General features: G+C 41.5%; 1 protein-coding gene and 1 pseudogene across 2 annotated transcripts in view; both read left to right on the top strand.

Moving 5' to 3' along the window:
- SEMA5A (semaphorin 5A) overlaps positions 1–16,471 on the top strand; it is a 463,746-nt gene that overhangs the window by 353,243 nt on the left and 94,032 nt on the right. For both annotated transcript variants that reach the window (XM_032415338.1, XM_032415337.1), the window contains exon 12: positions 2,008–2,215. In XM_032415338.1, coding sequence (XP_032271229.1) covers positions 2,008–2,215 — 208 coding nt within the window. The remainder of the gene's footprint in view (positions 1–2,007; positions 2,216–16,471) is intronic.
- On the top strand, positions 12,439–15,268 carry LOC116639184 (annotated as a pseudogene).

Genomic DNA, 16,471 nt, shown 5'->3' with positions numbered 1-16,471 from the left:
TCCCATCTGCTCTGCCCGCGCCCTGCCCCCACCCCCATCCCTGCATTGCTCTCAAATGTCCTTGTTTCATCGCAAGGGTCTCTCACTTAAGCCCTCATACGAGCCTTGGTGCCCACTGGATGGTGGCAGTCCCTGGCTCCCCCTCCTGTCCTCTGGCTCAGACGATGTCTTCTGTTGTCACGGTGTCCCAAAGGGTGGCCAGGGGCTCCGTGCGCGGCACTGCTCCACAGGAGGGCTGGCGCTTCCGTCTGCTGGTGGGAACCTCCTGTCAGGGTATTGTGGCTGAGCCATCCGCACTGAAGTCACCTTCCCTGAAGCTTCCATCTTGTCCCCATCATGGCTTGGTGCTGTGCATATTTGTTGATGCTTAGCTCTCTGCAGGGCAGGAAGACCCCCGAGTCACTGAAGTTGAATTTCCCACCAGCTGGGAACTGTGGTCACCAGGTCCAAATTAGGTTGACTTTTGTAGTGAAGACATACAAATTTTCTTGCACACTTAAATCTGTGAGCTGTTCATTTGTTAGAATGTCTGCTTCTTGCTGTATAGGCTGTTTCTCTCTCTCTCTCTCTCTCTCTCTAAAACACATACACTCTTTCCTCAAAGACAGGCACTACATTTTTCATCTTCCCAGGATATAGCATAAATCTGTTTATGCTTGAACTTTCTCAAAAGTAACACATTTATCCAGGTAGCTCAAGATAAAAATTAAGCAATGGTTTACTAATACTGCATACATTATTATGAAGTCAGTTCATAATCAATAAGTATTCACTGGAGATGTGGTTCAGATATACTTTTTAAAATAAATTCAGGATCATATATGTCGCACATGTACTTTTCTCTTTAAATGAAACATTCTAAGTCTCTGAGGACTTCCATTAGGCATGGAAAACTGAAACATGTTCCTGTCTAAAGTCTTGAGATTTATGGATTGATAGGAAGCCTCGAAGCCAAAGGTTCTTGATTTAATTCTGGTTTTGGAATAACTCCTTGGCCTCATTCTCTGTATTTACAGGATGAGAACTATAATGTTTTGAAACTCGGGATCCTGATGGGTTGATTAGGGGAGCTTGATGATGGCTTTAGGAGGTGCTCCTAGTGGGTTTGGTGTCTTGCCCTGGGTTTGTAGGCTGGCAGCAGGGGACTCGCCCTAGTGCACCGGGGACATTAGCGTGTGTTTCACATCTGTGTCCCTGACACGTGGCATTGGCCATGCTGTGCCTCTCACGGGCTGAGAGGACTCTTCTCTGTGCTCTCCCCAGCCAGGCCGAGGAGATGCCTGGTTCAGAGGCCATGCTCATAGCCATGCTTATAAGTAAGTGAGCACAAACACATGGTGAGCAGAAAACTAAGGGCAGGGAAGAGACCAGGCTGGGAACAGATGTTCCCTTGAGCAGGAGAGAAGAATTTGGGACTTTGAGACAGAGAAGGGCATCCCAAACATCATGCATTAGAGAGAAAGAGGAAGGAGGCGTTCTAGACAAAGGAGAAAGAGAGACAGCGAAGGATGAACTTCCGAGGCAGGAAGGAGAAGGTGCATCCTTTGCTGTCCTGCATACCTGCGGTTGCCCATCACACGGTGTCTGCCCTGGACGGGTGGCAAGGTCAGCACCTCTTTCTGACACTAGGAATCCAAAAGAGTCTCCTGAAGACTCCTCTCATCTGATGTTTTCCCTGGGATGGCTCCAGGCTGGCTACTTTGAACCTCAGGAAGCTTTCCTGAGCTCTGGGTGTCTGGACCTGGAACTGGGTGAGGCACATGGTGGCTGAGAGGTTCTTGTCACCAGCTACGTACTAGCCCTGTACCAGCTGTTGGCACCTGCCCCACCTGCAGCACTGACCATTGAACAGGCCTGGGGTGGGATTCGGGTGTCAGCATTTTTTAAAAGCTCCTCAGATGATTCTGTGTGCACCAGGCTGGAGAAGCACGGCTGCTTAGGGGAGGAGTGGCTGGAGAGACCCGCTCACCTTATTTCCCTTTTCTTCCTTCCCTGTTGCCCTCACAGATTACGGCACCATTAAAAAAGTGCGGGCACCCCTGGCTCCGGCTGCCGGCAGCTGTTTGCTGGAAGAAATCGAGCTCTTCCCTGAAGGGCGGGGGGAGCCCATCAGGAGCCTGCAGATTCTCCACAGCCAGAGTGTCCTGTTTGTGGGCCTGCAGGAGCACGTGGCCAAGGTCCCACTGAAGAGATGCCCGTTCTACCGCACACGCAGGTAGGGCAGCCCCGGCGGTTTATGGCATTATCAGGACCTTAACATTCTTGTGAGCCCTGCATCCCAGGATGCAGACTTTGATGCAAACTCATTTCCCATGTTGGGGAATAACCCGCCAGGGTCTGCAGGGGAGGAACCACGTTATGACATCTGTAAACAGTTGTCAGCGTTAAAATAAACTCTTCCGTGCAGGATAACACTCAGCAATAATGCTGATATTTGGTGTTCCTGCATTCATCTGTACAAGTTTATTTTTATAGGAATATATGTAATATAGGTACAGAGCAGGCAGAGAGTAATGTGAAGCGCATCATCTCTGCCCAGAGCTAATCCCCTGAGATGGAGAGATGTGGCATCCCCTCTCCGGGACAGTCCTCACGGTACTGTCCTCAGCACCATCTCTCTTGGGACACTGCCTCTCTTCTGAGGCTCCGGAACCCTACGGGCCTGGGAGGAGTGAGGAACAAGGAAGCCCTGCAGGTGCAGGGAACCCCAAGTGCCATCACCTTCCCTCAACCCTCCTCAATTCTCACTGGCCGTGGGGTGTCCACCATGGACCACAGTGGCCTTCACAGCTCAGTTTGGGAAAATGCAGGCCCAGGTGCTCAGGAAACTGAAAAGTACTGTACACACTATAAACTTGACCAGCACTTGAATGTTGGAATATTGCCTAAGTGCTGTGACCCCCAACAAAAGATTGCCCTTGGGGAAATCATAATCTCAAACGTTCTTAGGGATCGGTGATCTCAGTAACTCCATCCTCCAAGGTGGTGCATAAGGGCAGATTTGGTACAGAAATGGACTGTTTGGGTATATCACTCACAGATACCATTCACAGGTCATTCTTTCTCAAACAAGGTGCTCCATCGCACAAGCTTCGGGGCTCAGAGACTGGCAGTCACATGACAGGCTGCATGTGCTATTTCTCGACCTGGTCACTAAAGTATTTTAGACCTCACTTTTCATCTAATACATGCGAATTGCTGTAGAGTCAAATGGGATAATGCATATAGTTTAAAATTTAAAGCACTCTGCAAAGTGGGCATTCTCTTATAGAAGGAAAGTTTTTATGTATAATAAAAATTATTGCAATATTCCTTTCTAGATAATTCTAGACAGTGAAGTGTATCATATGCTGCCTCCTTTGGTCCTTTGGTATCAGGGTGTTGAGGAATAACGTAAGGGACTTTCTCCCTAACAATGATGCTGTGGTGAGCAATAACAACAAAGAGTGGTATTTATCAGCAACTATCTTTTATATAACACCTTTTTCCTAAAGGTAACCAATGGCTGCTTGAAATTTGTTCTGATTTCTGTTCCCTCCAAGACTGACCTAGTGCAGGAATGATTCTGCCCAGTTGCTGATGGTCAGTGGGTGACAGGGAGACTCGGGGTCTTGCCAACAAGCGTGTCACAAGCTGGAATGCCCCTGGAAGGGCCCCGATCTTCCAACCACAGCCCAGTGAGCTCTGAGTTGTAATGGATTTTGGGGGGCATGACACAGGATAACACGCAGGAAGACATAGGCCTGTGCTTTATGTGGGGTGTTTCTGGGGCCAGAATGAGAGTTCGTGGCTTGCAAAGCAGGAGGCAGTTTATCCTTTCCATGGTACTTTCCATGGTACGTTGAGTCGGGGTTACAATAGCCCGGGTCCTGTGAGTGTGACGGGAAAGGCTAACGCCCGCGTCAGGTCGGGGAAGCGAGGTGTCATGGCGCCCACCTCATCTCCTGCACGGCGGCACGTGGAGCCCAACCAACACACCATGGGCGCCGGCCGCCACCAGGCACGGCAGCCCGGGAGGCATTCCCAGTTCCCCCTTTTTCCTGCAAGGAGAATGAGGCCACTTGTCTGTTTTCATCATGCTCCTGGGAGGAGAAGATTATACAGTTATATCCAGAGCTGAATCTCCCTGCTGTTTACTTGTCCGACTGCTTGGAGAAAAGCCTCGAGAGATTAGAGCTTTATTGTAAACTGAGAGACTGTGGTCTTCTGCATCCCCACACTCAGAAAGGGTTCGATTGTGTTTGACTCGCAAGTATTCCATTTGAGAAAAGAAAATCTGAAGACTTAAACCCAAGCATTTCTGTGGATTCTTTCCATTATGTTTCTTTGGCATCCCCTTCCTATAGAAAGACAAGAAAACCTCCCTCATTAACACTAACTGGAGAAAAGGATCCATTTTTCAGAAACTAATATCTATATGACCAGATTTTTTTTGATGAATTATGGGGAAAGATTTTTTTTTTTTGACAAAAGCAAATTCAAAGGAACAGGATAACAATGAACAACTGAGCAGTAATTTCTTTGTTAAATATACTTTCCATAGTAGAATATAAGTAATTTCATTCCCTATTAGAAAAATCGATTTTAGGGGTGCCTGGGTGGCTCAGTCATTAAGTGTCTGCCTTCGGCTCAGGTCATGATCCCAGGGTCCTGGGATCGAGCCCCGCATCGGGCTCCCTGCTCAGTGGGGAGCCTGTTTCTCCCTCTCACAGTCCCCCTGCTTGAATTCCCTCTCTTGCTGTCTCTCTGTGTCAAATAAATAAATAAAATCTTTAAAAAAAAAAAAAAGAAAAAAGAAAAATCAATTTTATAAATGAGTTTTATAATGTTAACAAGAGAAACTGAGCTTAACTAAAGTACCTGTCTCCTTCCCCAAATCATATTCACATTTAAAAAAAAATTTTTTTAGTATCCATTTTTCAAAGGCCATGCACAGTTTGATGTCTTTTAAGATGTTTATAAATGATAACAGTCGATATAGTCCCATGAGTTTCTTTTACATGTCGGGCTCTGTGCTAGTTCTTACCATGATTTCCTGTCACCACTACACCCTGAGGGTCAAGTCAAGGTCATTTTTAGATGAGGAGATGGGGGCTCAGATGTTTGGATCCTGCCCAAGGTCACATACCTTGTGCAATATGAAACCCAGGTTCAGGGCTGGAGCTCTGACCCCAAGGCCCAGGCTTTGTCTTTGGTTCACTGTGCCGCCCCTGGGACAGTGAGGACATCAGCCCAGTGGTCAGGTGTCAGCAGGGATGAGCTACACCATGACCCTGACCGCGTGCGTCTCTGAGAGCCAGAGTTGGTGAGCCCGAGGACAGGCAGAAGTCGGTTGTGTCCACTGATGACTAGCCATGGCCTCTTCCCATTATTTCCTCTTCATTATGCTTGCTTCCAGGCTACACCCAACACCCCAGAAGGAGGTTTCATACCCTCTTGGTTATTCTGCAGTTCTGGAGATGATCCTGGAACCTCAGGGGAGGCTGAAAAAAGTGCTTATGTGTGTGTCTCATGCTGTGCACACATCTTAACTTGTGACAGACAGCACTGTGTTTTTAACTAGACGTAGCCATTTCCCTCGCAAAATTATTTTGGAAGAACAATATTTAAAAAATACATTTTAATCACGTTTGACCTCAGAAAATGACTGAAAATATTTTGTTTTAATTTTAGCATTTTTTTGGCATAACTCTTTCATGAATAGCATGGGAAAAGTATGTGAATGATAAATCCAAGTCATGAGAATGGATGGTTACCTCTGGGGGTGTAAAGTGCAAGAGAAACTTTTCCTTTTCTTGTATCTCCTTTTGTACTCCAGGACTTATTTACCATATATATGTATTTGTTTCATAAAGTGAATTGCCACTTACTGAATTTTGAGGTACATCTGGCATCTTGACAGGCCCAGATGTGGGATTGGTATGAATCGGAGAGAGAATGTCCTGAGAATCATCAGGCCTAGAACAGAAACTAGAATTCTGAGCACTGCTTGCCAGGCCACGTTTCATTCAGCCCATCAGACCATGAGCCAAAATCTGGGCATTGTCTTTCCAGATCTTTGCAACTTCCAGCATGGTGCCAAGCCCAAGACAGGGTCAATAAACATTTATCAGATTTACAAATGGACACTACCTTTCCTCTCTCTGCTTTTTTACTTCATGATCTATAAAGTAAACCTAAATTCTCACAAATCAATAAAACTCTCTTTAGAGAAAAGTGTAGCTAAATGATCAAATGCCCCTGGGCTTTAGGTGTTTGTTGTTTCATTTTTGCTTTATTATAAGAACTAATTGGGGAGAGAAGAAAAGCTGGAATCTGGAAGAATCATAGTCTACATATGAAACAGAAGAGACATGTCTTTTAAGTTTTGCTTTATAAAACTGGAGGGAAAGATGGAACCGTTAAGAAAGAGATTGGCTCCATTTGTGAATGGATGTCTAGCCATTCTTAATTCATTTAGTTTGTAATAATGCCATTTAGTTAAAGAAATTAGCACTCATTAAGAAAATTAGTATGGAGATTAGGTTACTGCAGAACATTTATTGCTTGAAAGAGCAAAGTTTCAAAACATGGAGTTAATATGTCGGCACCTTTATTAATTAAATATCGTCTACAGACAGCATCTGCCTGGTGGGAGAAATGCAATGTATAGAGAGAAATCACAGGATCCCCATAAGGTCTTCCAGCTTCCAGCAAGACAACTTTAGCCATTCAGTTATGAATCACATAAACATTTGGAAGGAATTTTGACGTATACTCAGTTTACAAAGTAAATATTCTCCCTTCGAAATGAATTTGATATTTTCCAAATCTCAATGTCTTGAGTTTTTATTTGCATTGACTTTGGATTAGCTTCTAAATACTGTGACTTTTCCTTAGTTAATTCATTCATAATATATTTATTGATCTTAATATGTGCCAAGCACAAAGCGAGCCCCTGAGTGTAGGATGACGGATGAGGCATCCCTGACCCTGTCTTCATGGGGCTCAGAGTCTAATGAGTAATTCTGGCATGAATAAAATCTCCTGAATATCTATTGTGGATTTGAGCCAAAGGACCAAGAGTTACCTTAGACTTTATCCCAAAATCAATTTATCATTAAAATCTGATCCTATACTGTACTAGGACCTAATCTTCCAGCCTGACATCCCTGTCCAGTTATTTTTTAAGCTATATTTGAATCACGACCAGTGTTCCCATCTTAAATTTCTAATAGAGAATTAATCACCAGGTTATAATAACATATTATAACATATAACAGAGTATTCACTCTGTGGATTATTCTGAAGGCAATAAATGATGACTACGAAGACATATGCATGATATGATAGTAACTGAAAAAAGCAAAAAGCAGAACAGCAGTATGTGTATGCTATCATTATAATTTTAAGAAATAGGAGGAAAAGACAAATTACATTCACCAACGTCTAATTACTACTATGAAAAGCACACTGTAAGAGGGGCTTCGCTGAAATACTATTTTTTAGTGAAATCATAGATTAATACCCCCAGGTCCTGGGTAGGTTGGAAAATGAACAGTTGAAATGTGATAGGTTCGAAGATGAACATACATAAACTTGACTAGTAATTTAAGAAACATAAATCATACTACTGTTTTTTCTGTAATAGGGAGAAATGTAGATTTTGTGGGGTCTGAAGCTTATACAATTTGGTAGGGGGTCTTGCTAAGGAAAAGAATATCAAAATTTTGAATACAAAATGACTAAGACCAATCTCAGCTCCTTCACGAATCATGAAGTAAAGACGTTTAAGCTTCCTTAGCTTCATGGCAGATCCATCTTTGGCAAAGATATAAACACATATTTTGATTCACATACACCATAAAAGCAAAGAACATATGTGAACACCATCTTGTAGAGATGCCATGGGCTGCTTCTGCAACCATGGGATTATGAGTACATATTTTTTCTTCTCTTTCTTGATCAAATATTTTTTTAATGATTTATTTATTTAAGAGAGAGAGTAAGAGAGTGAACGGGAAGAGGGACAGAGGGAGAGAATCTTCAAGCAAACTCCCTGCTGAGTGTGGAGCCTGACACAGGGCTCAATCCCAACACCCTGAGATCCTGACCTTAGCCAAAACCAAGAGTTGGACACTTAACTAAGTCACACAGGCACCCCTCTTGGTCAAATGCTTCAATGTAATCATATTACCGTAGCCATGGAGAGCACAATTTCTAAGAACAAGCCAGTGCACTACAAATATTCCATAGGTCAAATCTACTAGTATAGGCTCTCAGCTTTCCTTGGTGATGCATTAGCCAGCCCACAGTTTTGGGTTCAGCTTTCTGTTCAGTTTCCTCAAAGAGCATGTTTCTGTTTCCTAAGTGGCAATCTGTGTTCTAGTCACTTGGATAAAGTCAGATAATCAGTGTCATTACCAACCTTTTGTACTTCAGTGGAGTTTGAGAGAGCAGAGAGACAACCAGAGAGCTCACAATGTGAAGTTTCACTATTTAGTGTCTATTCCACAGGCTTCCTGCGTTTGCACTCCCCAGTTTAAAGCTACATGGAGAACTCCATGGGTAAGCTTGGGCTGCAGTGGTGTTCTCAGCTCCAGATCCTTGCTCCTGAGTTATCCTGGCCAGCAGCACCTTGGCTTTTATCCACCAACCTTCCCTTAAGATTTTTATTTGCAGCATAATCCAATGAATTAATGATTCTGCAAAACTGCTTGCATATGGAAAGATTATGAGCTTTGGATTCATGTGGATCCTAGATAAGCTTTTACTTGGTATGTGATTATAAGCAAACCACTTGTTTGTTATTGGAAGCACAATGTGTTACTGGAAGCACAAAGTCAGGGTACATAATGGGTCTGGCACATAAAAAGAATTCAGTAGAAGATGGTTCCTTTCCCTTCCTGCTTCAGTGGTATAGCCAGCTCATGTACATCCTGCTGAGTTGGCATTGCTGGTGAATGGTATTTCTTCACTCCTTGCACACTCTGTTGAAGGCTTAGTTTCAAAATTTCTCTGTGTCCCAAATGGAATTATATAAAAATCAAATATAAGAAAAGAAGGAAGGAAGGAAGGAAGGAGAGAGGAAGGAAGGAAGGAAGAAAGGAACAAAAGAGAGAGAGAAAGGAGAAGAGAGAAAAGAGGAAAAATTCAAATAGCTCTTGTATATGTGCTTTGCCTTCTTTGTTGAGATATACTTCATGTTGCCTCTGGACCAATCAGTCTGGACCTGTCAAGAATTTGCTTTTCTGCCTTTAAAGCACTTCACTTTATTTGAGAGGTACAGGGCCAGACTGTGCTCCTTGTATTATATTATGTACCTGGCTTTGGTCTGTCTGGCAAATAAATTTTCTGGCAGTTTGTGAGACTCTACCCTGACTGCATTCTGTCAACAAGGCTCCATTCAGTTGGTGGGAGCATCTGTCAGTGGATATTCAGTAATTCCCTGTCCCAAGTTCCTCATTATATCATGTATTTATCCATCCAAGAGAGGCTGAGATTCAGGCAACTGATGGAGGGAGATTGGACAGGGCCAGGTGTGGGGAGAGCCAAGTGCTTACCCTCCTTGGTGCTGTCACCAGATTGGGGAGGGGCACCAGGGAATCCAAATTCAAGGTAGATGCCACCCTTACCATAACTGCTCTGCTGACACAGCCAGAATTCTTCCCTTGGGCTTGGCTGTGCTCTCAAAGGAGGGTTCTCTGGCATTGGCATTTAAGCCTCATGACTCACTCATGGCTAAACTGTTAAGTTGGGTGAATTATAAGGAGTCAGAGTAATATAAATGTTTTCTTTGGACTTACTGTCCTCTAAAGTTTTGTGTAAGAGTTAAGATGTATTACTTGACCCCTTGTGCATTCTTCAAGTATAACTGACAACTCTTCATATTCTCCTGTGTTTTCTGATTCTGCCCATTAAACCCTCATCTACTCATCCACAGAAGGGTTTCCCTTGAAGAAATGTGAGTTGGGCAGAGAGTAATTGTGTCTTCATTTTTCTCTGATTGGCAGGGGAGGAGAGGAGACTATGGACCTTCCATTACCTCTGTTTTGTAGAGTAGAGAACATAGAATACCAGCAGTGCAGGCTTTTTCCTGAATGAAGTGACCAGGGATTCTTTTCTTTCCTTCTTGGGCACTTGGATGCAGCGTTTTCTGGTCCTTTCTCGCAGCAATTACCTCAGCATCCCTGAGCTGTGAAGGGCTCATGTTGAGTCACTGATATTCCCTGTGTCTTCTTTGTCCTGGTTTTGATCCCTGAGAACAAAACTGCCTTCCTTGGAGAGTTTCATCCTGGGGGCAGACTTGGCCTCTCCAGAAAGACAGTATGTTTGTTAAAAGACAAATTTCACGATGATTGAGATCCACTGGGAGAGTAAGATAAGCAGCTCAGTGTTCTGTGTGTGACGAGTGTGGGAAGTGGGATTGTCTGTGTCATGTCAGAAACCAAAGCTGATGTCCCAAGTTGATCACAGTTGCTAGATTCCAGAGAGCGCTTTTCTTTTGCTTATATCAAATACTCTCTACTCTTTTAACTATTTCTTTTTTACTGTCAATTTTCCCAAAATGCTTCATAATATGTGTGTCAGTCTTATTCAGTTTTAAAACAGATTTTTCAGGAAAATTTGAGTGATATATCCACCTAATAAGATTTTAATGAAAAAATACTTGCTTAGTATTACTGGCAATACATATCAAATATTCTAATTGAATATTAAAAGCAAATTTAAATATAAAAAATCCTCATTGTATTTAATCAATGTCATTTAATGATAAGCCAATAGTGAATAGTTTTTAATGTATTAAAGTTAGCGACTAATTGAAATTCTAGATCACTCATTTCATCTACAAATCATAACATGTAACGTGAATTACTATTAAATGCCTTTAGCAAGTGATGCATAATGAGTATAAACATGTATTTTTACTAGTAATTATATCTTTGTTTACTTGGCATTTGTCCTAAATTTAAAAATGCCATTACATTGTAGCTGTATCTTGGTTTTTCTTGGGAATTATAAATTAATCTTCTAGTAGATTTCACAACTTGATACATGCTGTCCACCACCGCCAGATTTTTCTTGCCTAAGCAAAACTCCAACATTTTATTCACATCAGTATGCTTCCTAAGAATCTTAAGGAAACCTCAGCCAGCCATGCTGTTCTGCTCATCATCCTGATCATGCCTCAGGCACATGACTCTCTCATCCTTCCTGGGGCCTTCATGACCAGGATGCTCCTCTCACTCAGCTAAACTCCAGCTTCATTCAGAAGCCAGCTTATGCATGGCATCTTCCTTGGAACCCTTCTGGTCTACCTCTCTCTCCTCTGACTCCTGTCACACCATTGTCTGAGCTTCTCACTTAATAGTTAGCCCTCCTTATGTTGGCAGGCAACATTCATGAACATATTCTTCCTCCCTCACAAGACTGAAAGTTCATTCCTGGTCTTGGTATCTTCAACACATGGCATCCTGCCAGGTAGTCCAAAACATCATTGTGAATCTATCCAAATGTGCAGTTAAAATAATTCGCACCACTTAATAGAATGTGCTGTGGTCTGTCACATTGCCTCCTTAAACAAAGAACCCATGGCAGTTTCATGGGAGCAGAAACTGAAGAAAATACACGTTTCGGGTGGATTCACCAACTAAAGGACGTGTGGATGTCTTACAATGCATTCCTCAAGCACTTTACTGTCTCATTAGAATTTTTTCAGTCTTATTTCTTGTAAGACAGTGTTTTTAATGCAAATCTTAAAAGCAGATTCTGAAGTATAGAGTGACATTGGTCATTAGGAATAAGACATCTCAGATCATGTTGGGAATTAAGGCAAAGATCATTCATGAACAGAAATACGTCTATCCCACTACTATCATGATGATAGTAGAAATATGTTAAGTAAATAGACACATGGTTTTTGCACAGTATTTTAAAGTTTACAGCACTTATTAGGAAACCCTAAATCTTGAACTGGGCTCCAGGGCTCTGCCCATTCCTCTTCAAGCTTCAACCAGAGTCTGGCCGCCATTTATCTCATCCTTTAAACTCCCCAAGTTCCCTCCTACCTAAGTGCCCTCCTCATGCCCATCTTGCTACCAAATGTTCTGTTTTTCCTAAGCCATGTCAAATGGATCACTTCTCTTTATCTCACTGATCCCAGTTTAAATGCTGCTCCCTGGGTATTTCCTGACCCCAGACTCATCCATCCAAATAGGGTTTCCCTCTTCGCGTTATTCCTTTGGAAATGGTTGTTGCTATTGATCAGTGTTTATTTCCTTTGCTAAAGGGTAGGTTCTGTGGGTACAGTGCCCGTGTCTGCTTTGCTGTTCATGGCACCCCCACTGTTTTCAGTTTAGTTCATGGCAGGTGCTCCTAAGTATGCCCCGAATGAATGAATGATTGAAAAACTTAAAATCCCATGTTTAATGAATGCATTTTCTTAATATGGCAAAAATTCTTAAGATCAAAAATAAGCTGATTTAGAAAGCGGTGGGAAGTTTGTACGGTGCAGAAGGCGACGCGTCTCCGGCTCGGGTGAAAATGCCTCGTGTAAAAGCAGCTCAGGCTGGAAGACAGGGCCCTGGGAAGAGACGACTTGCAGAACACTTTGCAGCTGGGGAGATAATCACTGATGTGACGGAGAAGGAGTGGAAACTAGGATCGCCCATTGGCCGGGGTGGCTTCGGCTGTATATATCTTGCTGATATGAATTCTTCAAAATCGGTGCGAAGCGATGCACCCTGTGTTGTAAAAGTTGTGCCCAGTGACAATGGACCTCTGTTTACTGAACTGAAGTTCTACCAGCGAGCTGCCAAACCAGAGCAAATTCAGAAGTGGATTCGCACCCATAAACTGAAGTACCTGGGCGTTCCTAAGTATTGGGGGTCTGGCCTACATGATAAAAATGGAAAAAGTTACAGGTTTATGATAATGGATCGCTTTGGGAGTGACCTTTAGAAAACATATGAAGCAAATGCCAGAAGGTTTTCTCGGAAAACTGTCTTGCAGCAAAGCTTGAGAATTCTGGATATTCTGGAATATATTCACGAGCATGAGTATGTGCACGGAGATATCAAGGCCTCAAATCTTCTTTGAGCTACAAGAATCCTGACCAGGTGTACTTGGTAGATTACGGCCTTGCTTACCGGTATTGCCCAGAGGAATTCATAAAGAATACAAAGAAGACCCCAAAAGATGTCATGATGGCATTATTGAATTCACCAGCATTGATGCGCACAATGGTGTCGCCCCGTCAAGACGTGGTGATTTGGAAATCCTTGGTTATTGCATGATCCAGTGGCTTAGTGGCCATCTTCCTTGGGAGGATAATTTGAAAGACCCTAACTATGTTAGAGATTCCAAAATTGGATACAGAGAAAATATTGCAGATTTCATGGACAAATGTTTTCCTGAGAGAAACAAGCCAGATGAGATTGCTAAATACATGGAAACTGAAATTACTGAACTATGCCGAGAAACCTCTTTATCAGAACTTACGAGACACTCTTTTGCAAGGACTGAGAGCTGTAGGAAGCAAGCATGATGGCAAGTTGGACCTCAGCCTCGTGGAGAACGGAGGCTTGAGAACAAAGTCAATAATGAAGTGCAAGAAAGGAATTGAGGAGAGCACCAAATCCAGTGTTGAAGATATGGAATGCTCAGATACACAGACAGAAGAGGCCACAAAAACCCGTTCAAAAACCAGAAAGAGAGTCCAGAAGTAAATCAAATGCTTTCAACGGACTTTTCTTTTCTTCCTGTCATTTGACTTTTTCCTCTTTTTCTATTTTAAATGTTACATTTTCATGTGAGTCTTTGAGGATGGGGCTAACCGTGAAATACTATGTCTTTGAAAAATATAAACTTTTTTATTAAGAAAAAAAAAAAATAAGCTGATTTAATGACAATTAGTGTAACAAACAAGTCAGATAAAGTCATTGACACTTAGATAATCGAACATGCGAGGGGGTAGTCAGTAATTAGCTCCAGCTGTCTAGAAATACAGTGAAAAGATTGTAATGAACACACCTCTTTTCCCTATTACTCAAATTAGGAAATAGCATAGCTGTAAACCTTAAAATTTAAAGGAAGCATTTAGTTAAACATTAATATTACTGACCTGGAAAAGGGAAAGTAGTTTATCCTTCTTCTAGAATTAAGGCCTGTCTCTAAATAGACATTTAGCTGTAAAGCATATTCTCAAGAAATGTGTTTTTAAATTAAACTTTCATATTCTGACCAACATATTTTCTGAATTCAGATACTTTAAAATATCAAGGCAATAGATCAAATGAGAATAATCTAAGGTTATTAACAAAATGGGGAAAATTTTTTATTAAAAAGATTCATCATACAAAGAAAAACATTTTCAAAGGGCAATGAAGAAAAGCCTCTTTCACGATGGCCACATTAATAAGACATCTGATTTTCCACGCGGTCTCTTTAAAAGACCCACCTTCCCAGAGCAATAAGTTATGATGATTGGTTTTTCTTAGTGTAAAGGTAGGGCTCATCAGAATTTTGCCATGGCCTGAAATATTTTGACTGAGGAAAACATATTTATCTATAAATGGAATTTTTAATGAATGGGCATTTGTGCCTGTAAAGAACTTTTAATAGTTCAAGGGATAAGTAGAATGTTAAGAATGTGCAAAGTCCTCAACATTATGGGAAGAGAGAGGTGTTTTTACAAGCAGCTTTTCATTGAAAACAGCTTATATCCTGTGTATCCTGTGTAACCCTGTGGCATTGTTTCAGTCCTGCAGGAAGATTTGCAAAGAGAAGCCAGGAGCAAAGGGAGGGGGCTGGTGGAATTTTCCTGTTTTTTGGAATTTTAATTTTGTCTAATGGTCATGTTGCTTTAATAACAAACATTAAAAGGAATTTAGGCCTTTGAATCATTTTGCAAGTGTTGCTTTGTCCTGTTTGCTTACCCATGTGAAAATGGGATCATGCTCAGTGAGGTTCCCATGTGTGATACACGCTGTGGAATCAATGTGGCCAGTTGGTTCAGTAAGACACGGACACTGTGGGTCAGATCGCCACTGTCACAGCAAGGGAGGTCACAGCAGGAAGCAGAAGGTTCTTAGTTCTCACTGCACCCAGATCTGTCTCCCAGTTGAGGGGTCTTCAGATTTCCAGAAACTTCCTACAGAACAACATCTGCACAGGGACGATTTGCTGACCCTGAGCTCAGTGACAATATGTGAAATATCTTATTTTGTAGATACAAAAACGCACACTTTCCTGTCTTACACAGTCACTGGTTTATTTTCATCTTTCTTATCCCCTAAAAAAAAAGTTATTAAATCAATTGTGTGTCTTAAAAATGATTAATTCTTAAAATTGAGAAATGTGGAATATGCTTTATGTACTATAAGTACAGGCCAAATTCTACTCTATGGAACTGATCATTGAAATGAATTTTTATTTAAAAGTAAGTTATGAAAAAAATTATATTCCCAAACCTCAAGAACTAGAGATTTTCAAAAGCTGATGCTCACACTCTGTGTTGTAAACTTGTATTTAAAAAGGATGTCTGAAATTGGTAGAAAAAGGTAAAAGAAACCGTGAACAGCTTCCTTGTTGTTGTCCCAGATCTGCTTGTGTTGGTATGAGGATTGAGAAGTTTAGGTTTAAAAATATATATACATGTTTGTTTGTTTGTTTGCTTGTTTGTTTTAATTCAACAAATGGAGGGAGGAAAGGAGAGTTGCTAGAAATACATTTCACATGGATCACAGACAGGGAGGCAAATGAAATGATACTATAAAAGGATCAGAAGGAATTCTGCATAAATGTTTTTATGATTTTTAAGTGTGGAAGCTCTTTCAAAATATGGCACAAAATTCAGATGCTGTGAAGGAAAAGATCCATAAACTTTACTGCATAAAAATTTAAAACATTGGTATCTCAGGAAAAATATTTAATGACAAGTAGGATAAAAGTATTGGAAACATTATTGACAGAAGGTTAATTTTCTAATACAGAAATTTTCACTTGCAATGACTACATAAAAACAGTGAAGCCAGTTAATCAAAAAGAAGCAAAAAGCAGGAATTGGTTACAAATAGGAAATTTACAGGAACGGAAATACGGATAATCCATCAATGCGTGCGCACGCGCGCGCGCACACACACTAAATTTTCATCTCACAACTGAACAAATAGAACAGAGAACTAGAAGAGTATTTTTATCTATCAGAAAGGGCAAAGTTAAAAAAAAAAAGTAGCATTCAGCATGAAATGGAGAGGAGAAAGAGTTACCCTCCAAACTGTTGATTGGTACAAAATCATGAATACCTATAACTTCTACCTCGTCAACACAGTGTGTGCGTAACTAATGAATCACTGAACACTACATCAAAAACTAACTATGTGCTATGCAGTGGCTAGCTGAACATAATAAAAAAAAGAAGTTTATCATGTAGAAAATACGTACAAAGGTGTGCATTACAGCCTTGCTTCTAAAGGATTTAAATAAATGTTGG

This window comes from Phoca vitulina, unplaced genomic scaffold (assembly GCF_004348235.1).
Source record: "Phoca vitulina isolate PV1807 unplaced genomic scaffold, GSC_HSeal_1.0 scaffold17, whole genome shotgun sequence".
Lineage (NCBI taxonomy): Eukaryota > Metazoa > Chordata > Mammalia > Carnivora > Phocidae > Phoca > Phoca vitulina.
This window is presented reverse-complemented; position numbering and strand designations above follow the sequence as displayed.